The sequence below is a fragment of the Mastigoproctus giganteus genome, chromosome 3, assembly GCF_048544385.1.
Source record: "Mastigoproctus giganteus isolate SK-2022 chromosome 3, ASM4854438v1, whole genome shotgun sequence".
In the NCBI taxonomy this organism is placed as follows: Eukaryota; Metazoa; Arthropoda; class Arachnida; order Uropygi; family Thelyphonidae; genus Mastigoproctus; species Mastigoproctus giganteus.
The window spans coordinates 88,163,154-88,178,748 of record NC_143577.1 but is presented as its reverse complement, the minus strand read 5'-3'; the positions used below and the strand labels follow the sequence as shown (position 1 = coordinate 88,178,748).

Here is a 15,595-nt window from a genome sequence, read left to right as displayed (position 1 = left end):
TTATTCTCTCAAATTCTGTTGCTTTTCAGTAGTATAAATTTTTTTTTTTATTATTGTAATCATAAATTCAGTGAAGATGTTTAATTTTAGTCTAACAATTTGGTTCATGATGGCATAACTGTTAGTGTTCTAGCTTGCTCTTTCTCAGGAATTGAATTTGTTGCATCATGCTAAATTGGCAGTCGTAAAAGAACCTATATAGCCATATCCCTCAGAAGGTATAATCCATATAGACTCTGCTAAGTATTCATTAAAATATAAATGAATTAATAATATATTTATACTCCAGTTTTTATTTCTCTTCTCTTTCCAGAGGTGTGGGATTGTTTATTGGAATTGACTTGGTTAAGGACAGAACAACAAAAGAACCAGCTGCAGAAGAAGCAAAATACATAGTGTCGAGGTAAGTAACTCTTTGGAATACATTGCTTAACAGTTGTCTATCATATACTGATCATTTCATAGTATTATTTCAAGTCTAACTTGTTTGTTGTCATGTTGATCCCTACCCCATTTTTTTACTAATTCATTCTTTTTCACTTGAATACCATTCTGTTCATTTAGCTCTGTTTTGTTCTTCTATGAGGTTATAAAGATTTTGCTAAAGGCAAGGTATGTGTATGTTGGTGAGAATTTGTGTTGGTTTGTATCTGGTTGTTTAGTTACCAGAAAGCAGCTGATGCCTCATTTTGCAATGAGGAGGTTTATCACACGGTCCTATTGCTTGGACTTAAGATAGATGGACAAAAAAAAAAAAAAAAAAAAAAAAAAAAAATCTAAATAGTAATAAAAAATAATGTTAATGAAAAATCTTTCACACTGCTGGAGCTCAACCTGAGTAGTACTGGTATAATCTCACTTGTGGGAAACAAGGACCCACCTGAAGAGTGCAGGCTGGCCTCAAACAATTCCTATTTTGGGGTGAATGCAGAGAAGCAGCTTACTGAAACGAGCCAAAGAAATTTTTTTTCCCACGTGGTATGAGAAAGGAATGACTCGGTCAAAATATGGTTGTTTTGGATATGTATTACGAACTGTTGTCAACTTTCTGTTGAGGGGACTGTGTACATACTGCGACTAAAAGCAATTTTTGTTGTGGAAGTGACTTTAAAAAAAATCACTTACAAATGATAGTGCTTCCTCTCATCCCTTTATTTTCTTCAGAGTAAGTTGGAATGTTATATATAGTTGTATGCACATATTTTGGTAAATAATTATGGAATTTTATTTTAAGAAAATTCCATCTTATAAAGTTAAATAAGATTTTTGTGAGTAGGGACTTTTTTTCTAAGTTTTTGTCCCAATGAGTGTCCTGAATTTCTTACTGAATTCTGTAATTGAATCAGGTTTAGATTGAGAGCATTTCTCTGCTTAAAATGCATTAATCCAGTGACATTTGACACCATTACACAATTTTAAATTATTCATCTTTATTTGTATCTATTTTATTCTACATTTTTGTTTCAGACTGTTTGAAAACACTGTCTGAGGATATGGCTTTCAAAAGTACCATAATTAAAATTTAATGATTAAACTTGATATTTCAAGAACTTGATAAATTAATTATGATTAATGGTATCTCAATTTTTTTTTATTAAGCAAAATGTTTTATTACAGGTTAAAAGATGAAAGGATTATAATGAGTACTGAAGGAAAGTATGAAAATGTCCTAAAATTTAAACCACCAATGGTGTTTAATATGGATAATGCCAATCACCTTCTTAATACTTTGGATGATATCTTTTGTGAAGTCAAGGACAGTTGCTGGTTACAAGCAGAAGAAGATATAAGTAGTGAAGATTCTGTTTCATTGAGTGAGGATAGTGCAACTGAAGATGAAATGAGTTCCTCTTCATGCTCTGTTAAATTTTTGGCAACAAGACAAACTGTTAGGTGCCAGTGTTGAGTCTCCTGACTGTGATATAATTTTTTTTGTATAAAGTATTAGTTAGTATAGTCAACCAAAGTGTGTTGAATACACTAACAGATAAGGTCTGTAAGATACAATCATATTATAAGAACATTGTACAGTAAGACTTGTTCAATGTCTATATCTGTATTATATATATTTTTTTTCAGTGCATCTTTTATATGTAAGATTATCATTGGACTAGTTCATTTTTCACTTCATAAACTGCCTTATTTATGAACTCTCTATACTTTTTATAGAGATAGGTCATTTGAAGATTTCATCTATTCCTTATGTAAAGATATTTATATAAAGATATTGATTTGTCCGAGTTTAGTCATAATGCAAAGTAACATGGTATCTACCATGTAATAAAATATTTTTAGAAACATTTTGAATTAGTGTTCACTTTCATAATGATTCCAAACTGCAATAGAATGAGATCATTATCATGTTTGCTATCTTTACAAATAAAGTAGACCATAATGTAAAATTCTATTTAAGAAATAATACTCTTTCTTCCATGTCTACTGCAGAGAGAGAGGGTCAACATTTTCCTTCTGTGGCAGTGACAGAGCTTGGCATTAAGCTCTGTTAGTAATAGTGAATGATCCTAAGCAAAACCTGTCAGTATCACAGGTGGGGCAATATGCCCCATCCCTCCTTTAGTATAGGTAGAATGCAGAGTTATTTCTCAGTTTCACTGCTGATATTGACACATCCACTTTTTTTACTTGTATAAAATTCCTCTGCAGACAATATTTCTTATTGGTAAGAAATTTAAGTTAGTAAAAAAATTATTTCTATTCAAATAAATAAAAGGAAATGCACTGCTGGTTTTCATTGCTAGACTAATTCGGTACCATTTGGCTCATTGATGGTTCTCAACAGCAAGTAGTTTTGCTAATCAGATCATATCATTAGCTTACAAAACAGATGGTACAACACATGTGTTGTGTACATTACACTTGCATTGTGAGAATTTTGTATTCAGGCATGCTAACTTTATTACATTATCTCTTGATACTGCAAAAAAACTGTCAGAATTCAAAATGGAGGATTGTTGAGAAAATTTAACACTGGCAGAGCGGTTAAATAAGTATTTATTCTGTGCTTTTAAAACCTAGGTTCACAGTTTTTGATAAAGAATTTAAATTTTTGCCCTCAGAGTCATGAAAGACCTTTCATGACTCTGAGGAGCTTTCCTAATGTTTGAATTATTATTAGAATAAAATTAACTAATGATTGACATTACTAAGAGTTGTCATGGAAAACTTAGTTGAAGCATGCTTATCCCACTTATTATTCACCCAGACAGTGAGAATCTGGTCACCAACATGAATACAATCACAGGAAGATTTCCAATGACATGCATCTAAACTAAAACACATTAAAAATTCTGAGAAGTACCACAGGCATGGAAAGAACTGAAACCACACTTGTCCCACTATGTGATAACAGAGTGTGGTTTCAGCTCTGTTTTCTCTGATACGCCTTTTACTAATTATTTTTTATTTTTTTTTTTTTAGTTTTTGTCTATCCATACCTCAAGATGTTGGCAAATCTGATATTCACAAAGACATTGGAATAAAGCACAGTTAACTAATTTATTTTATAATTGGCTTCATTTTAACCAAGGTTCAGAGCCTTTTTGGTTCAATTTTTGATTAAAAATGTATTTTATATTATGTTGTGAGTTTCCAGAGTTGGGGTTTTTGATTTTAATAGTATTAAATGTAAATCTGTTGCTGGCATTTCAGACACTGTTTGAATGGGATTGGCATAGAAGAAAGATACTTTTGCTCACCTGGTACATCTTAAATACAAAGAAATTCTCTTAATTCACAGTTTATTGAAACAAAAGCAGAAATAGTAGTCTCTAGTTGGTTATAGAATATATATGAGAAAAAATACATGGGAGAATTTTGTTTCATTTACAACTTAAAATATTCAAAAAAGTGGCATCTGTCAGGTGCCATACTAGCAGTGGAAGGTGAACTAAACTTGCTTACTTTTTATCAGCCAACTAATTTAACTCCACTTCATTAGCTTTAAAAAAAAGTTTCATTTTATGACATAACTGTCTTTTGCAATTGTATGAGGGGTGATAATTTAATTCATACTGGTACAAAATCTTATCTTAATTGTCTTCTGGATTTCTCCTCTAAACACTTTTGCCACCCACACATTAAATGCTTGTCGCAAGCAATTTTTTGAAAGACTGAAGTGCTTCCATTGTGGGCTCTGCAAGCATTGTTGGATGCAAAACGCTTGCCTTTCACAGCTTTCTTCAGAAGCTGAAATAGGAAGAAATTGCATGTGGCTAAGTCCAGTGAATAAGGGGGGGGGATGTTGCAGCACCTATGGCAGTGATTACTGCCTGCACAGTATTAGCCACATGGAGCCTGGCATTGTTTTGCAGGAGAAAGTTCTTGACATTTCTGACGAATGGCGAGGCAAAGTTTTACTTGAACCTGTTTCCTTATTCATAGTTGTTCCACGAGGCACAAAACTCGTAACAGAATTGCCTTTTATATCAAAAAACAATCATTTGTTTGTCAGCCAAAAGAAGCTCAATTTTTTTTACGTCTTGGTGATTCAGAATGCTTCCACTCCACTGGATCAAAGTGAAAAATCCAAGTTTCATCACAAGTCACTTATTCAGCTTAAGAAGTTTTGCCAGTCTCTCAAAATGATCAAGAATTTCTTTGCTGTTTTTATTTTGTAGTCTAGTCAAATTGTGTGGTATCCAGCCTACACAGATTTGTAACATTTTCAGGTGCCCTTTCACAGTATTGTAAGTACTACTGTATGAAATGGACATTCTAACATATAATTCACTTGTCTTCATCCAAGGTTTCCTGGGCTTTTCAGGAGTTGACATCTTGGGTCATCTGCAAGAGACTTGCAGCCTTCACTGAACTGCTTGTGCCATTTAAATATGGCCATCCCACCAAGACACTCAATACCCATATGCTTCATTCATCACTGTTTCTGATGCATTTAAGCCCCATCTGACAATAACAAATCGCATATCGCTGTTCAATCTGTATGTTTGACATGATGCTTTAAAATGATGGACAGTGACTTAGCTAAAAAAACTTTTTGAGCAAAACTAGCTCAACAATACTGGCATGCATACAGTTTTCTCAGTAGCGATAGGGAGAGCACCTGTAGTGGCAGTTATGGAGAGTCTGCACAGTAAACATAACCTTGCACCAGTCCACGAATTAAATGATCACCCCTCTTAGCTGTAAGAGGTTATTGAAGTGAATTGTGCATTAAATGTGACATTCTCAGTTTCCCAGCTATAACAAACTTGGTGGTGGTAATGAACCCTAGCTACCATTAGGAGCTCCTCCAGATATTGCCCAAGAACTTCTGACACTGAATGAGCTTGAGTGACCAGTATGCAGCCACAAATTTTTTTTTTTTTTTTTTTTTTTTCATTTGTATTTTAAATATTCTTTTAGTGGTGTGGGTATATCAATAACTGATATTAGTGAAATAATGAGCACTTAAACTTCTGAAGTGTAATCTGCCTTGTATTTCTTAAATACAGATTATTCTCAGACATCTTGTGATACTTCTGTATCACTCCTTCAATGGCTGTAAAGAACAGGTATATTATGGTGAATTGATTTAAATAGTTGTTAATTTGCTTACACATTTCATATTTGTTAAGGTCTTGAATTAACTAACAAGCACTTATTAGCAAATAACAATTGTTTTAAACAATTTGGTTAATAAATTTAATTAACATAAAGTGAAAGGATAACTGAATACATTACACTTGTAATGCTACCCTTATGATACCATCAGCCTTGCATGACTATGGTTTACAGTGGATCAGATTAGAAAGAACAAGTAATTAATTTTAGGCATACTTTTGTTATTTTTTAGTAAATGCATATGGGTTGCGAAGACATTTGGTAAACTCTTCCTTAAAATATTTGGCAATGAGTCCAGAAACAACTCATTTACTGAGTGTTTTCTCACTCATCTGCGTGTACTAGTGATCAGTTCCTGTTTACAATAATTCACCAGTTTTAATGTTTAAGTTTAGCCAGTTAATTTGCTACCTGTTCAGTTTTATTTTTAAATAAAATACTTAAATGTCGATAGTAACTCCAGTTTTCAGTGATTATTGAATTAAGAAAAAGGAACTAGAGAATTGCAAAAGAAATGATCCGTAATTCAAACGTTAAGGGGACCTAACATATAAACTGGAAGGGAAAAATAAGCTCGTAGCACTGGTGTAGACTGTGCCTTATGGGCTGTTTCAGTAAGTTTTTGATTTTTGCACTAGATTAAAAATTGCTGTAAACATTTTGGAGAAATTTTTCATTCTAAGGATGAGCAAGATATTTTCTTACAGCAACTTTTTGAAAAAAACCAATGTTAAAACTCAGACATAAGAAAGATGAGCAAAAAAGTAGAAATGTAATTTCATTTATTTTAATTTATTTTCCTTCTTTTGGAGGAAAGGGGGAAAAAAGGGGGTTCTTATCTCTATATGGTGTTAGTGAGAACTGCATATGCCATCTTTCTAATCTGATTTTAGGCAAAAGTCGACATAAGAAAAGAAGAGGGAAGCTAATACAGAGGTTCCCAAACGTTCTCGGTTCATGGTACCCTAGTGTCCCAGTAATTTTTTCACTTCACCCCTAGGCCAAAAGAAATACCTAACTGTGGTTTGCGACCTTTTAATATATACCTATATAATAATCTTATTCTTTATATATTGAGATACTAAATAAAGATCAATTATTGATTACTATTGATTACCAAACTAAATGGAGGCCGTTCACCTTTTATATAATGAAATAAATATATAATTTAAACCCAAATTACACGGCACCCCAAGAATGTTGTTGCAGCACCCTGGTTGAAAACCACTGAGCTAGTATATCCCTGATGAGATATTTCAATAATTCACACTCATGTAGAATCATTCCCCAAAAAAACTAACATTATTGAGAAAAAAAAAAAACCCACTTGATTACTTCAGTACTAAGTCAGATGTAAAACGCTTTGTTCATAAAACTCAATCTAGGCTCAATGGTAAAAACAATAGCTGATTACACTGCAAGGAGGTGTTTCGGGCATTGAATATGTTGAGTAAGCTTGATGTTGATGATAATCTTTCTCGTGCTGAGACCACACATGAGTCAGCATAAATCCAAATTCAGAAGATTGCAGGATAGATGTGTAGAAGGTTTTACCTTTAGTCAGCAGGTGGTTGATTGTTGTAACCAACCACAAAACCCTGTTGTGGAAGTGTGTACTTTGAATAAATTAGAGTATGAACTAAAATTCTTAGGATGGACGAGTGAAGTGAGTTTTTTTTCCCTCTTGCCAATATTATTTATATCTATTACCTGTATTTTGTATCTTTTGTTACTATTAGTAGTGACAAATGATACAAGAAGGCAAGTTTATAAAGCAAAAAACAAATTCCGCATTGCTTTCAATAATTTGTGTATTCCTTCCTTGGATTTATTCAAACTACCCACCTTCAAAACAGATGCAAGTTTCAAACAAGCAGACCACCCACTGCCCGAAGGAAAACTTCTGCACATCTATCCTGCAACCATCATTCATCAGTTTGAATTTATGCCTTGTGTGTGTGTAGTCTCACAAGAGGAACAATGCCATCAAGGTTGAGCTTAATCTATATTCAAGGCTTTAAACACCTCAACCAGATCTCCTCACAGGTGTCTCATCTACAGATGATGCCGTAATTTGCAGAACTGAAGACCTTCTTGGTAAGAAGGCATGAACAAAAGGGTGATCTTGGTAAGACCATCCTTTTAATTCCTTTACTAAGTATATATAAAGTGCTTTAGCATCATAATCCACAGCCATTTCTGAATAAACAGAATTTTTAAGGCGACATCGTTTTAGGTTATATCTCATATTGTGAATACTTTCACAACGAGTTGCCATGATATTGCACTACTTCGAATAAGTAACGCTTCACCTAAGTAGAAGACTGTTACTTATTCTCAGATAGGTTCCTTTACTAATTGCATTTTGCTGCTTTGTATCCTCAGACATTCTTCCTGAAATGAAGCGTCAATACCTGTATGCAGTACTCAAGTTTCAGCCTAACCACTGCCTTCTACAATGGGATAATCATCCCCCACCTATCTCTACTAGTAAATTCCTCTATATATCATTGGCCAACCCTACGATTGTTCCCGGCAGCCTGTCTGCAGTGCTCAGTGAACATATTTGATTGTGCAATTACCCCCAGGTTTTTCACTATTCACACAGACACAGTTTCTACATTAATCTGTGATTACTGCTACCCATATGCCCTAGCTTGCAATTGTTAATGTTAAACTGCAACTGCCATTTCTCAGCTATCTGCCTAACTTTTCTAGATCACAACTGTGATTACTGTCATTAATTACTAAGCCAACCTTTGTATTATCTGAAACTTAGCCTGATATACATACCATAATATCATTAATAAATGTGGAAAACAATGGGCCCAGCAGTGAACCTTGAGGGACTCCACTAATAACATTGGTTCATGAAGAGCAGTGCCATTAATTACTTTCCTCCACTCAACCCTCCCTTTATCCCAGTTCATTTGTAATGGAATCATGCCAATCTGATAAGATTGGTCAGACAAGATTGTCCCTTAACAAATCCACTCTGACTGCAGTATAATTGCATTCCTGTCTGGATGATTCTGTATTATTTCTTTAACCAGTGACTATTAATTTCCCTGGAACAGCAGTTAAGCAAACAGGTATGTAATTACTCATGTCACCTTTTGTACCCCCCTACCTTGTGAATTGGCAATACATTTGCACATCTCCAGTACATGGGGACCTCTGCTGAATCCAAAGATGCTCTCATAATTATGAACAAGGGTTTGCTATCTCCCTTAATATGATTGGATAGATCCCACCACCCTAGGTACATTTTTTTATGTTTAACTTCAGTTTCTCTTCCACTTTCTCTCAGTTATCCGAAAATCGTTCAGCTACCTGTTAGTTTGATAAACATCTGGCAACTGCCTCCCTAAAGAATTCCTCGTGTGAATGCTGATGTAAAATACCTATTCATCCTGTCAGCAACCAGAGCAGGTTCATCAACAGTGACAAGAAGTGAACCAATGTGATTCAACCCCTTCTACTGTTAACATAAGTAGTCTTTGCCAGAGATTTCTTGTAATCTGCCATAGTTTTCCTAACCTTAGTTACTTGACCAAAGACCAGTTTATATCTACCATAAGTTTCTGTATCACCTGATAATTTACATGCAGTTTTTTTTTTTTTTCTCGTTCTTCTGACATCCATTTAGGGCTAAACCGAGAATGGCATTTCATTGTTGTTATGAAAAGTTTGTATGATTAATTACCTTTTCCCTCTTGGGTAGCACAGTTGATGTTATCATCGTAGTGACCATACGGGATGTAAAAGACGAATTATAATCCCGTAAATGGCAGGAAAATCAAAAATGCCCATTATAAGACATTCTTATTTACTGGCCCATTGTATTTCTGTGTATAGTTGAGGTTCTCAAACTTTTATAACTTGAGTCCCCTTATAATTTTTCATAAAGTTGACTACCCAAGTTCCAGGACAAGTGCAAATAAAGTCTGAAATTTAGTTATAATTTTATAACTTAATACATACTTCAATACATTTAATCTCTAATAAATAATAGAAATTAATGGGGGAAAAAAGTGCTTCATGCTCATTGTGGTCATTAGGCCATAACAGGTCCCATATACTTATATTTTTTGTGTCCTAGTGCTCCACATAACCAGCCATGTTGACGGGATTCTTCTTAACTAAGGGCATAATTCCCCATCCTTTTTGTACACATTGTACTCCCCATATTCAAATTCTGCATCTGCTGTGACTGAGTGACACTGACTCCTATATCCCTACCTTTGATGACTTAATCTGTACGTCAAATTTATTTACTGTGCTCTTAGTATTAGTGTAATGAAAGTATACATGCACTTGTTCTTACTCTTAGTTACCACTATTTGCTTTTTCCGTGAGGACCCCCCTTCCCCCAGTAGCTCTTGAAATCCCTGATACCTTGTATTCCAAGCTGCTGCTTGTTCCAATAGAAGCAGTGCAAGAATCACTCAGCTATTATTAGTCTGTGTATCTCCCCAAGCTAGCAGTTTTCTGAGACAACTAACATTGCCACGATAGCATCAGCAAATATTCTTTCACTCTTTTTAAGTGTGTCCCATCCTTGTTAGAAGCAGTCTCTCCTGTTAACAAGCACAGACAACACTGGGAAAAATTCTACCTCATGTGCTTTGCATAAACTCTCCATGACCGAATTGATTGACATGGCTCACATTACATACTTCCTCCTATTGTGTCTGGGCGGAATTGCAGACGCTTCCAATTTTAACCACAACTCGCAACTTTTTTTTTAGATATTCTCCTGTACTTATACAGAGCAATGTTTAAAAAAAAGTAATGTTTATAAATAAGTAAATCCGCAGATTTTCAACTCTTAATGTCATTAATACCAATGTGTACAACAGTAGCACCTTTTGTGCCCTTAAAGATATCTGCTTTACAACAAGATCATTAACTTTTTTTCCCCTGGCAGACTACTCTGGTCCTATTTTGCCAATCCTTTTTTGGCAATACAGTATTTCAGTTTCACTAAATGGAGACTTGCCACCATAACTACCTCCTGCGGGACCAATGCATTCTGCTTTGGGGATTGCTGCTCTGTTGCCTGATGCACAAGTCCTGATGTGTAAGTTGGGCAGATGAGAGCTTGATGGACCCCTCATTTTAATTGCTTCAAGGGCATCCAACCTGTCCTTCAAACTCTCCTAAACGTCCATCAGAACGCAGACTTCGCGCCTAATTTCTTTAGACTCTTTGCACAGAACAGACATACAGAGATCCTCCTTGACTGTATCATGTTTTCTTCGAGATATCCGCAAACATAGCACATTAAGCCTGTGGTTCGTAGAACTGCGCCCTTCAGTTCTACCCAGAGCCACAGCGCTCCCACTTCGAGCTCGTTGCTTTGCTGCTCTTGTTTGAGGCATGATTCTCGTTAAAATTCAGTTTAATTTGAGAATATTACTCTAAACTGATAGATACCTAAATGCCATAATATGTATTACTCTGTCAAACTTATGTTATTTACTCTATATTAAATACGACCGAAATATAATTTTTAATAGAATATGTAACAAAGTCTTAATTCTTGTCTTTCGTTCAACATTATATTCTGCAGTTTATGTTCTAGTCCAGAACCAGTTCGGTTAACCGGTTGATTCTTTCATTTAAAAATTTAGAATCAACCACGCAATACCAGGCGGTGTTATGTGTTTTTATCATCGGCCTTTAAAGCGCATAAAACTATAAGACTGTCAGCAAAATAGTGGCTTTCAACTTTTTATCTTATCTTTTAAAGAATCGAGAGGAATCAATTTTTCTTGAATGTAACTGGAACCACTTAAGACATACAGGTGTAAATAAATAAATAAATGTACGAGCTGATAGGAAGGGTGACATCTCAGACTCAGTGCACCAGGAAATGTTTGAGATGAAGCAATGGGAGGGAAGTTGTTTATTACTCTGAAGCTCATCTCTCACGGCGCACGTTTAGCCGAGGGCAGCCACTTGCTGTGTCATCATCGAAGAACAAATAAATCGTATATTTATAGTCTTTTAACTTCTGTTTCGTGCTCTAGTATGACTCGTTAACGATTACATGTTTCATGTGCATCGAGTTCAAAATATTAAAGAAAGAAAAGGTATTTTACTTTAGAGATGTGCTTTCGCTGTAGGAAGAATAAAATTCTGTTTGAAAGGGTTTTATGCATGAATGAACAACTGACATTTTGAAATTTTTCCTTTCGCCCGTTCGTCACGTCACGCATAAATGATCAATCATGTCAATAAGCTCTGTTACCAATCGAACTATGCAAGAAAATAATTTATTAGATTACGAAACTCTTTTCTGTGATACTCTTATGTTTATTGCAAAAAGCCTTTCTATTATTACTTTGATTCTTAATCTTATTTTAGAATGTGTTGTTTTTCTCCACGAGCAACTGAGGCTATATATTGTGTTTGTAAATTGTATGTATTTTATGATCGAGTTGTTCGGTTAAAAACTGACTTTCCGCGTGAAAAACCGTCTCTCCATCGAAATAGACAAATTTTGTCACAATGGAATAAAAAAAAAAAATCAAATCCATCTTGACCGGATTTCAACCCAGGCCTTGAAAGCTACGAATGAACAGTGACCGCGAGAGTGAGAGAATTATCATTACGACCCTTTTTTGATATTTGTCTCAGCAGAGCACTGCATGTTTTAGATTTTGTTCTGAGTTAGTCTACGATAATCCGATTTCAAAATATCTTCACAAGCAATTTTTATGGTAATGCACCGAAGCTGCTGAACGTTAAAATTTTATGGAGCCTCTGCACCATACAGTCATGAATTACGGTGCCGCATTCTTTGGATAAGATACCCGCTAGGTGTAAATAATATCTGGATTGGAAATTATTATTTAGCTATATGCAAAGATCTCATTTTCTCGAATGAATTTTTTCTGTGTGCAATAGAGAAATGCTTTTGTTATTACCTTTAGATGCAGTACCGGATTTAGGCAAAAGCAAAATAAGTCATCACTGTTTGGGGCCTCATCATGGTCTCGCCGTTTCCCTTTTTAAGGATAGAAATTTATAAATACATATTTTGGGGCCTCTTCCCACCCTTTGGTCTACGGCTTCGTCATGTATAAATACGGCTCTGTTTAGATGCCTCGAACACAAGAGACTTCAAGTGTATTTATGGAAAATGTTTTGCTCAAACTGCTTCCCTTCATACTGAAGAAATTCTTATTAATTTTATGAAGACTGGTTTGACTCTAAAAAAAATCTTCTCCTTAATATCAATGAACAACAAATCTTCCTAGAAATTTTAATCTCATTATTAAAAAAATCGGAACTACTAGATTTTCCTGATTGCCAAACCTAAGAGAGAATAATGGTTTAGACTGACTATTTCTTAATTTAGTGATTTTTCCTTTACTAATTCCTTATCTAACACTTATAAACTTTTCCTTAACTAATTAAATAAATGATTTTATTTATTTATTTAATATACCACAGGGGTCCCAATGATTCATCAATATTCATGCCTGATCACAACGCCATTGTATTTTCTTTCTTTTCTCGTATTCACCATAATCGCCTCGCGGTTTGCACATGACATAAATCATCGTCCTTCCCATACCAGGTGGGAAATGTCTGGGTATGAATCCCATTAATGATGCAAGGATATATATATATTTTTTACAACGTGGCTGAGTTAGTCGATCTGAAGCGAGGGTTGTATGTTTTTTTCCTTCCCTGAACTCCTGTTTTTCACTCAATGTTCGGATTTTTCGTTCAGGTCGATTTGCCTGTTTGTTGAGCACAATTTACAGATACAAGATTGGTGTGGTTTGGTTTTTTAGGGCGCATGGGTGACTAAGGCCATGATGCGCCACAGATACAATATACCGACGCCTTATAGCCTTAGTTGCTTTGATGCGTAACACACACACACACACACACACACAGTATTCAACAAGCTCTAACCCACATATCAAAATAAAGACTAGAATTTTTTTTGTCTCATTTAATTAATCTAGATAAAATTTGTGGGTGTTACGCTTCTTTGCTTGAGATTCTTATTCCTATAACTATGAAAGGGACTGTGATATTTTATTCAAATTATCAATATCGTTCCGTACGAAGGCATGGCTAACCCCGACACTGTCATGCTTTTTTTGAAAAAAAAAAAAAAAAAAAAACCTGAAAATTCCTTAATAGTTTTGAAAACAAAGCCTACTATTTTTTGTCCGGAGATTTTTTTTTTTTTTTTTTTTTGTTTATTTACTGAAACCAAAAAAGAAGCTATTAAGAATTACTCATATTTTCAACTTCGCAATAACAGAGAAGAATAGAAAAGAATCTGGTCCCCGAAATGCAAGGAAAGTAATGAGTTTTTTATATCTTTTAATTGGAATAATGAGCCATACCTCTAGCTTTGTGCAAAATAATTCCTTGGGCACTCTTAATTTCCCCGAAAATCTCCTCAGTTAAACAACCTAATAAATTTTTAAAACAGAGAATATTAGTGATCTAGTACGAATGGCTTCAAAAGTACTGATGTGACACGAATCTTTTGTCCATAAATAAACATCTAGTCTGTAACTGATGCATTATCCATTCTCTTTAATTAATACGTAGCCACATCTCGTTTTCAGCTCCATAACGAAAAAAGTTTGTTCCTGGCCTCTGCCCTAATTCAGTCTCTTACTCCCTCCTGACCTTCTGAAAAAAATCCGCTTTATTATTCTCACCAAGCAATTGTTTCTGATTAGACTAAACTCAGTGCGTTATTTCATCCCCATGAAGATGTGTACAAAGAATTCACAAATCTTACAGACACAATCAACAGCTTGGCAGGCTAATCTTCCAGGAGTGACTTTTTTTAGGTGTCTTCGCAGCAATTAACTTCCTCAACAACTTTCCCTTTCTAAATCTCATCAAGCATTGATATAATACTGATTGGTATAATACTGACTATCACAGTTAGAAAAGCAGTATAATTGAACTTCCAGAGCCTTAGTTGTATTGATGCATAAAAAATTAACTACGAAAGAAAAGAAAAGTCAAAACAGATTTATGTTTTCCTTTTTAAAGACGATTTGAAAAAGAAAAATCAGTTAGAAAGGTGTTGGCGTCTGTCTTCTGTCATAACAAGGTCCCAGTAACGGAAGAATTCATTTACGAAGGAGAGTTCTGTTATAACCAAATAAGACAACGTGATATGATGCCTCATTTCACAAGTCACACACTGTAATAATTACAGCCCCTTATTGTAGCTTTGAATTATTATTGGCCATTCCTCTTATTTCTTAGAGTGAGAAAATTCTTGGTTTTCCATTCGCTCACTTTAATAAAAAATTACTCGAAAGAGATGAAGTTTGAAAGCGACATTAATGTTAGCTCATTAGCATCTTTTGAACCCTGGTTGGAAATCCAAGATTCGACCTTCTACACTGGTTGTGCAAAACTTAAGGTCCAACATTATTTTTCTTCACAAGAAGGACGCTCCCACAGCTTCAGCCACTGCAGTAAACAACCATGCCGTGCATACCAGCAGAAAGTCTACGCAACCACGGAAACCTACCCAGATGATGAACTGGATATGACCAGGGTGAAACAACCATGGAATTAAACATCACAACTGAGACTGCTTGAAGTGACAATCTCTATGACAACCTACAGCTGTATCCACCTGACGTGACAATATCATTCAGCACATGAACATGACATGGATAGGATAACTGGACCTGACCAACTAAATAAAAAAAAAAAAAAAAAAATCACACTGAGACAACCTCATCCAGCACAGGCATTTGACAACCTGATCAAAACAACAAGACTCCCATGCAAGGACTCAGAGAAATGACTGCATTTCACTTAGCCATATGGCGATCTGGGCTGATAACCGTGACCAGCGTGCCTCCGTAGCTAGGTGGGCAGGAGCAGTAGTGCGTAGCACATAATCTTCTTGATTACACCGGGGTTCGAGCCCGTGACCACCAAATACGGAGGATGCGGAAAGGTCAGGGAATGACCACCGCATATCCCCGGAGCAATATTACCT

At 35.2% G+C, this 15,595-nt stretch overlaps 1 protein-coding gene across 2 annotated transcripts in view; it reads left to right on the top strand.

The window, feature by feature from the left end:
- LOC150088139 (5-phosphohydroxy-L-lysine phospho-lyase) overlaps positions 1 to 2,067 on the top strand; it is a 51,459-nt gene extending 49,392 nt beyond the window's left edge. For both annotated transcript variants that reach the window (XM_090370585.1, XM_090370586.1), the window contains 2 exons: positions 314 to 403; positions 1,618 to 2,067. In XM_090370585.1, coding sequence (XP_090226711.1) covers positions 314 to 403; positions 1,618 to 1,906 — 379 coding nt within the window. In that variant the 3' untranslated portion in view covers positions 1,907 to 2,067. The remainder of the gene's footprint in view (positions 1 to 313; positions 404 to 1,617) is intronic.
- The last annotated feature ends 13,528 nt before the right edge of the window (positions 2,068 to 15,595 follow it).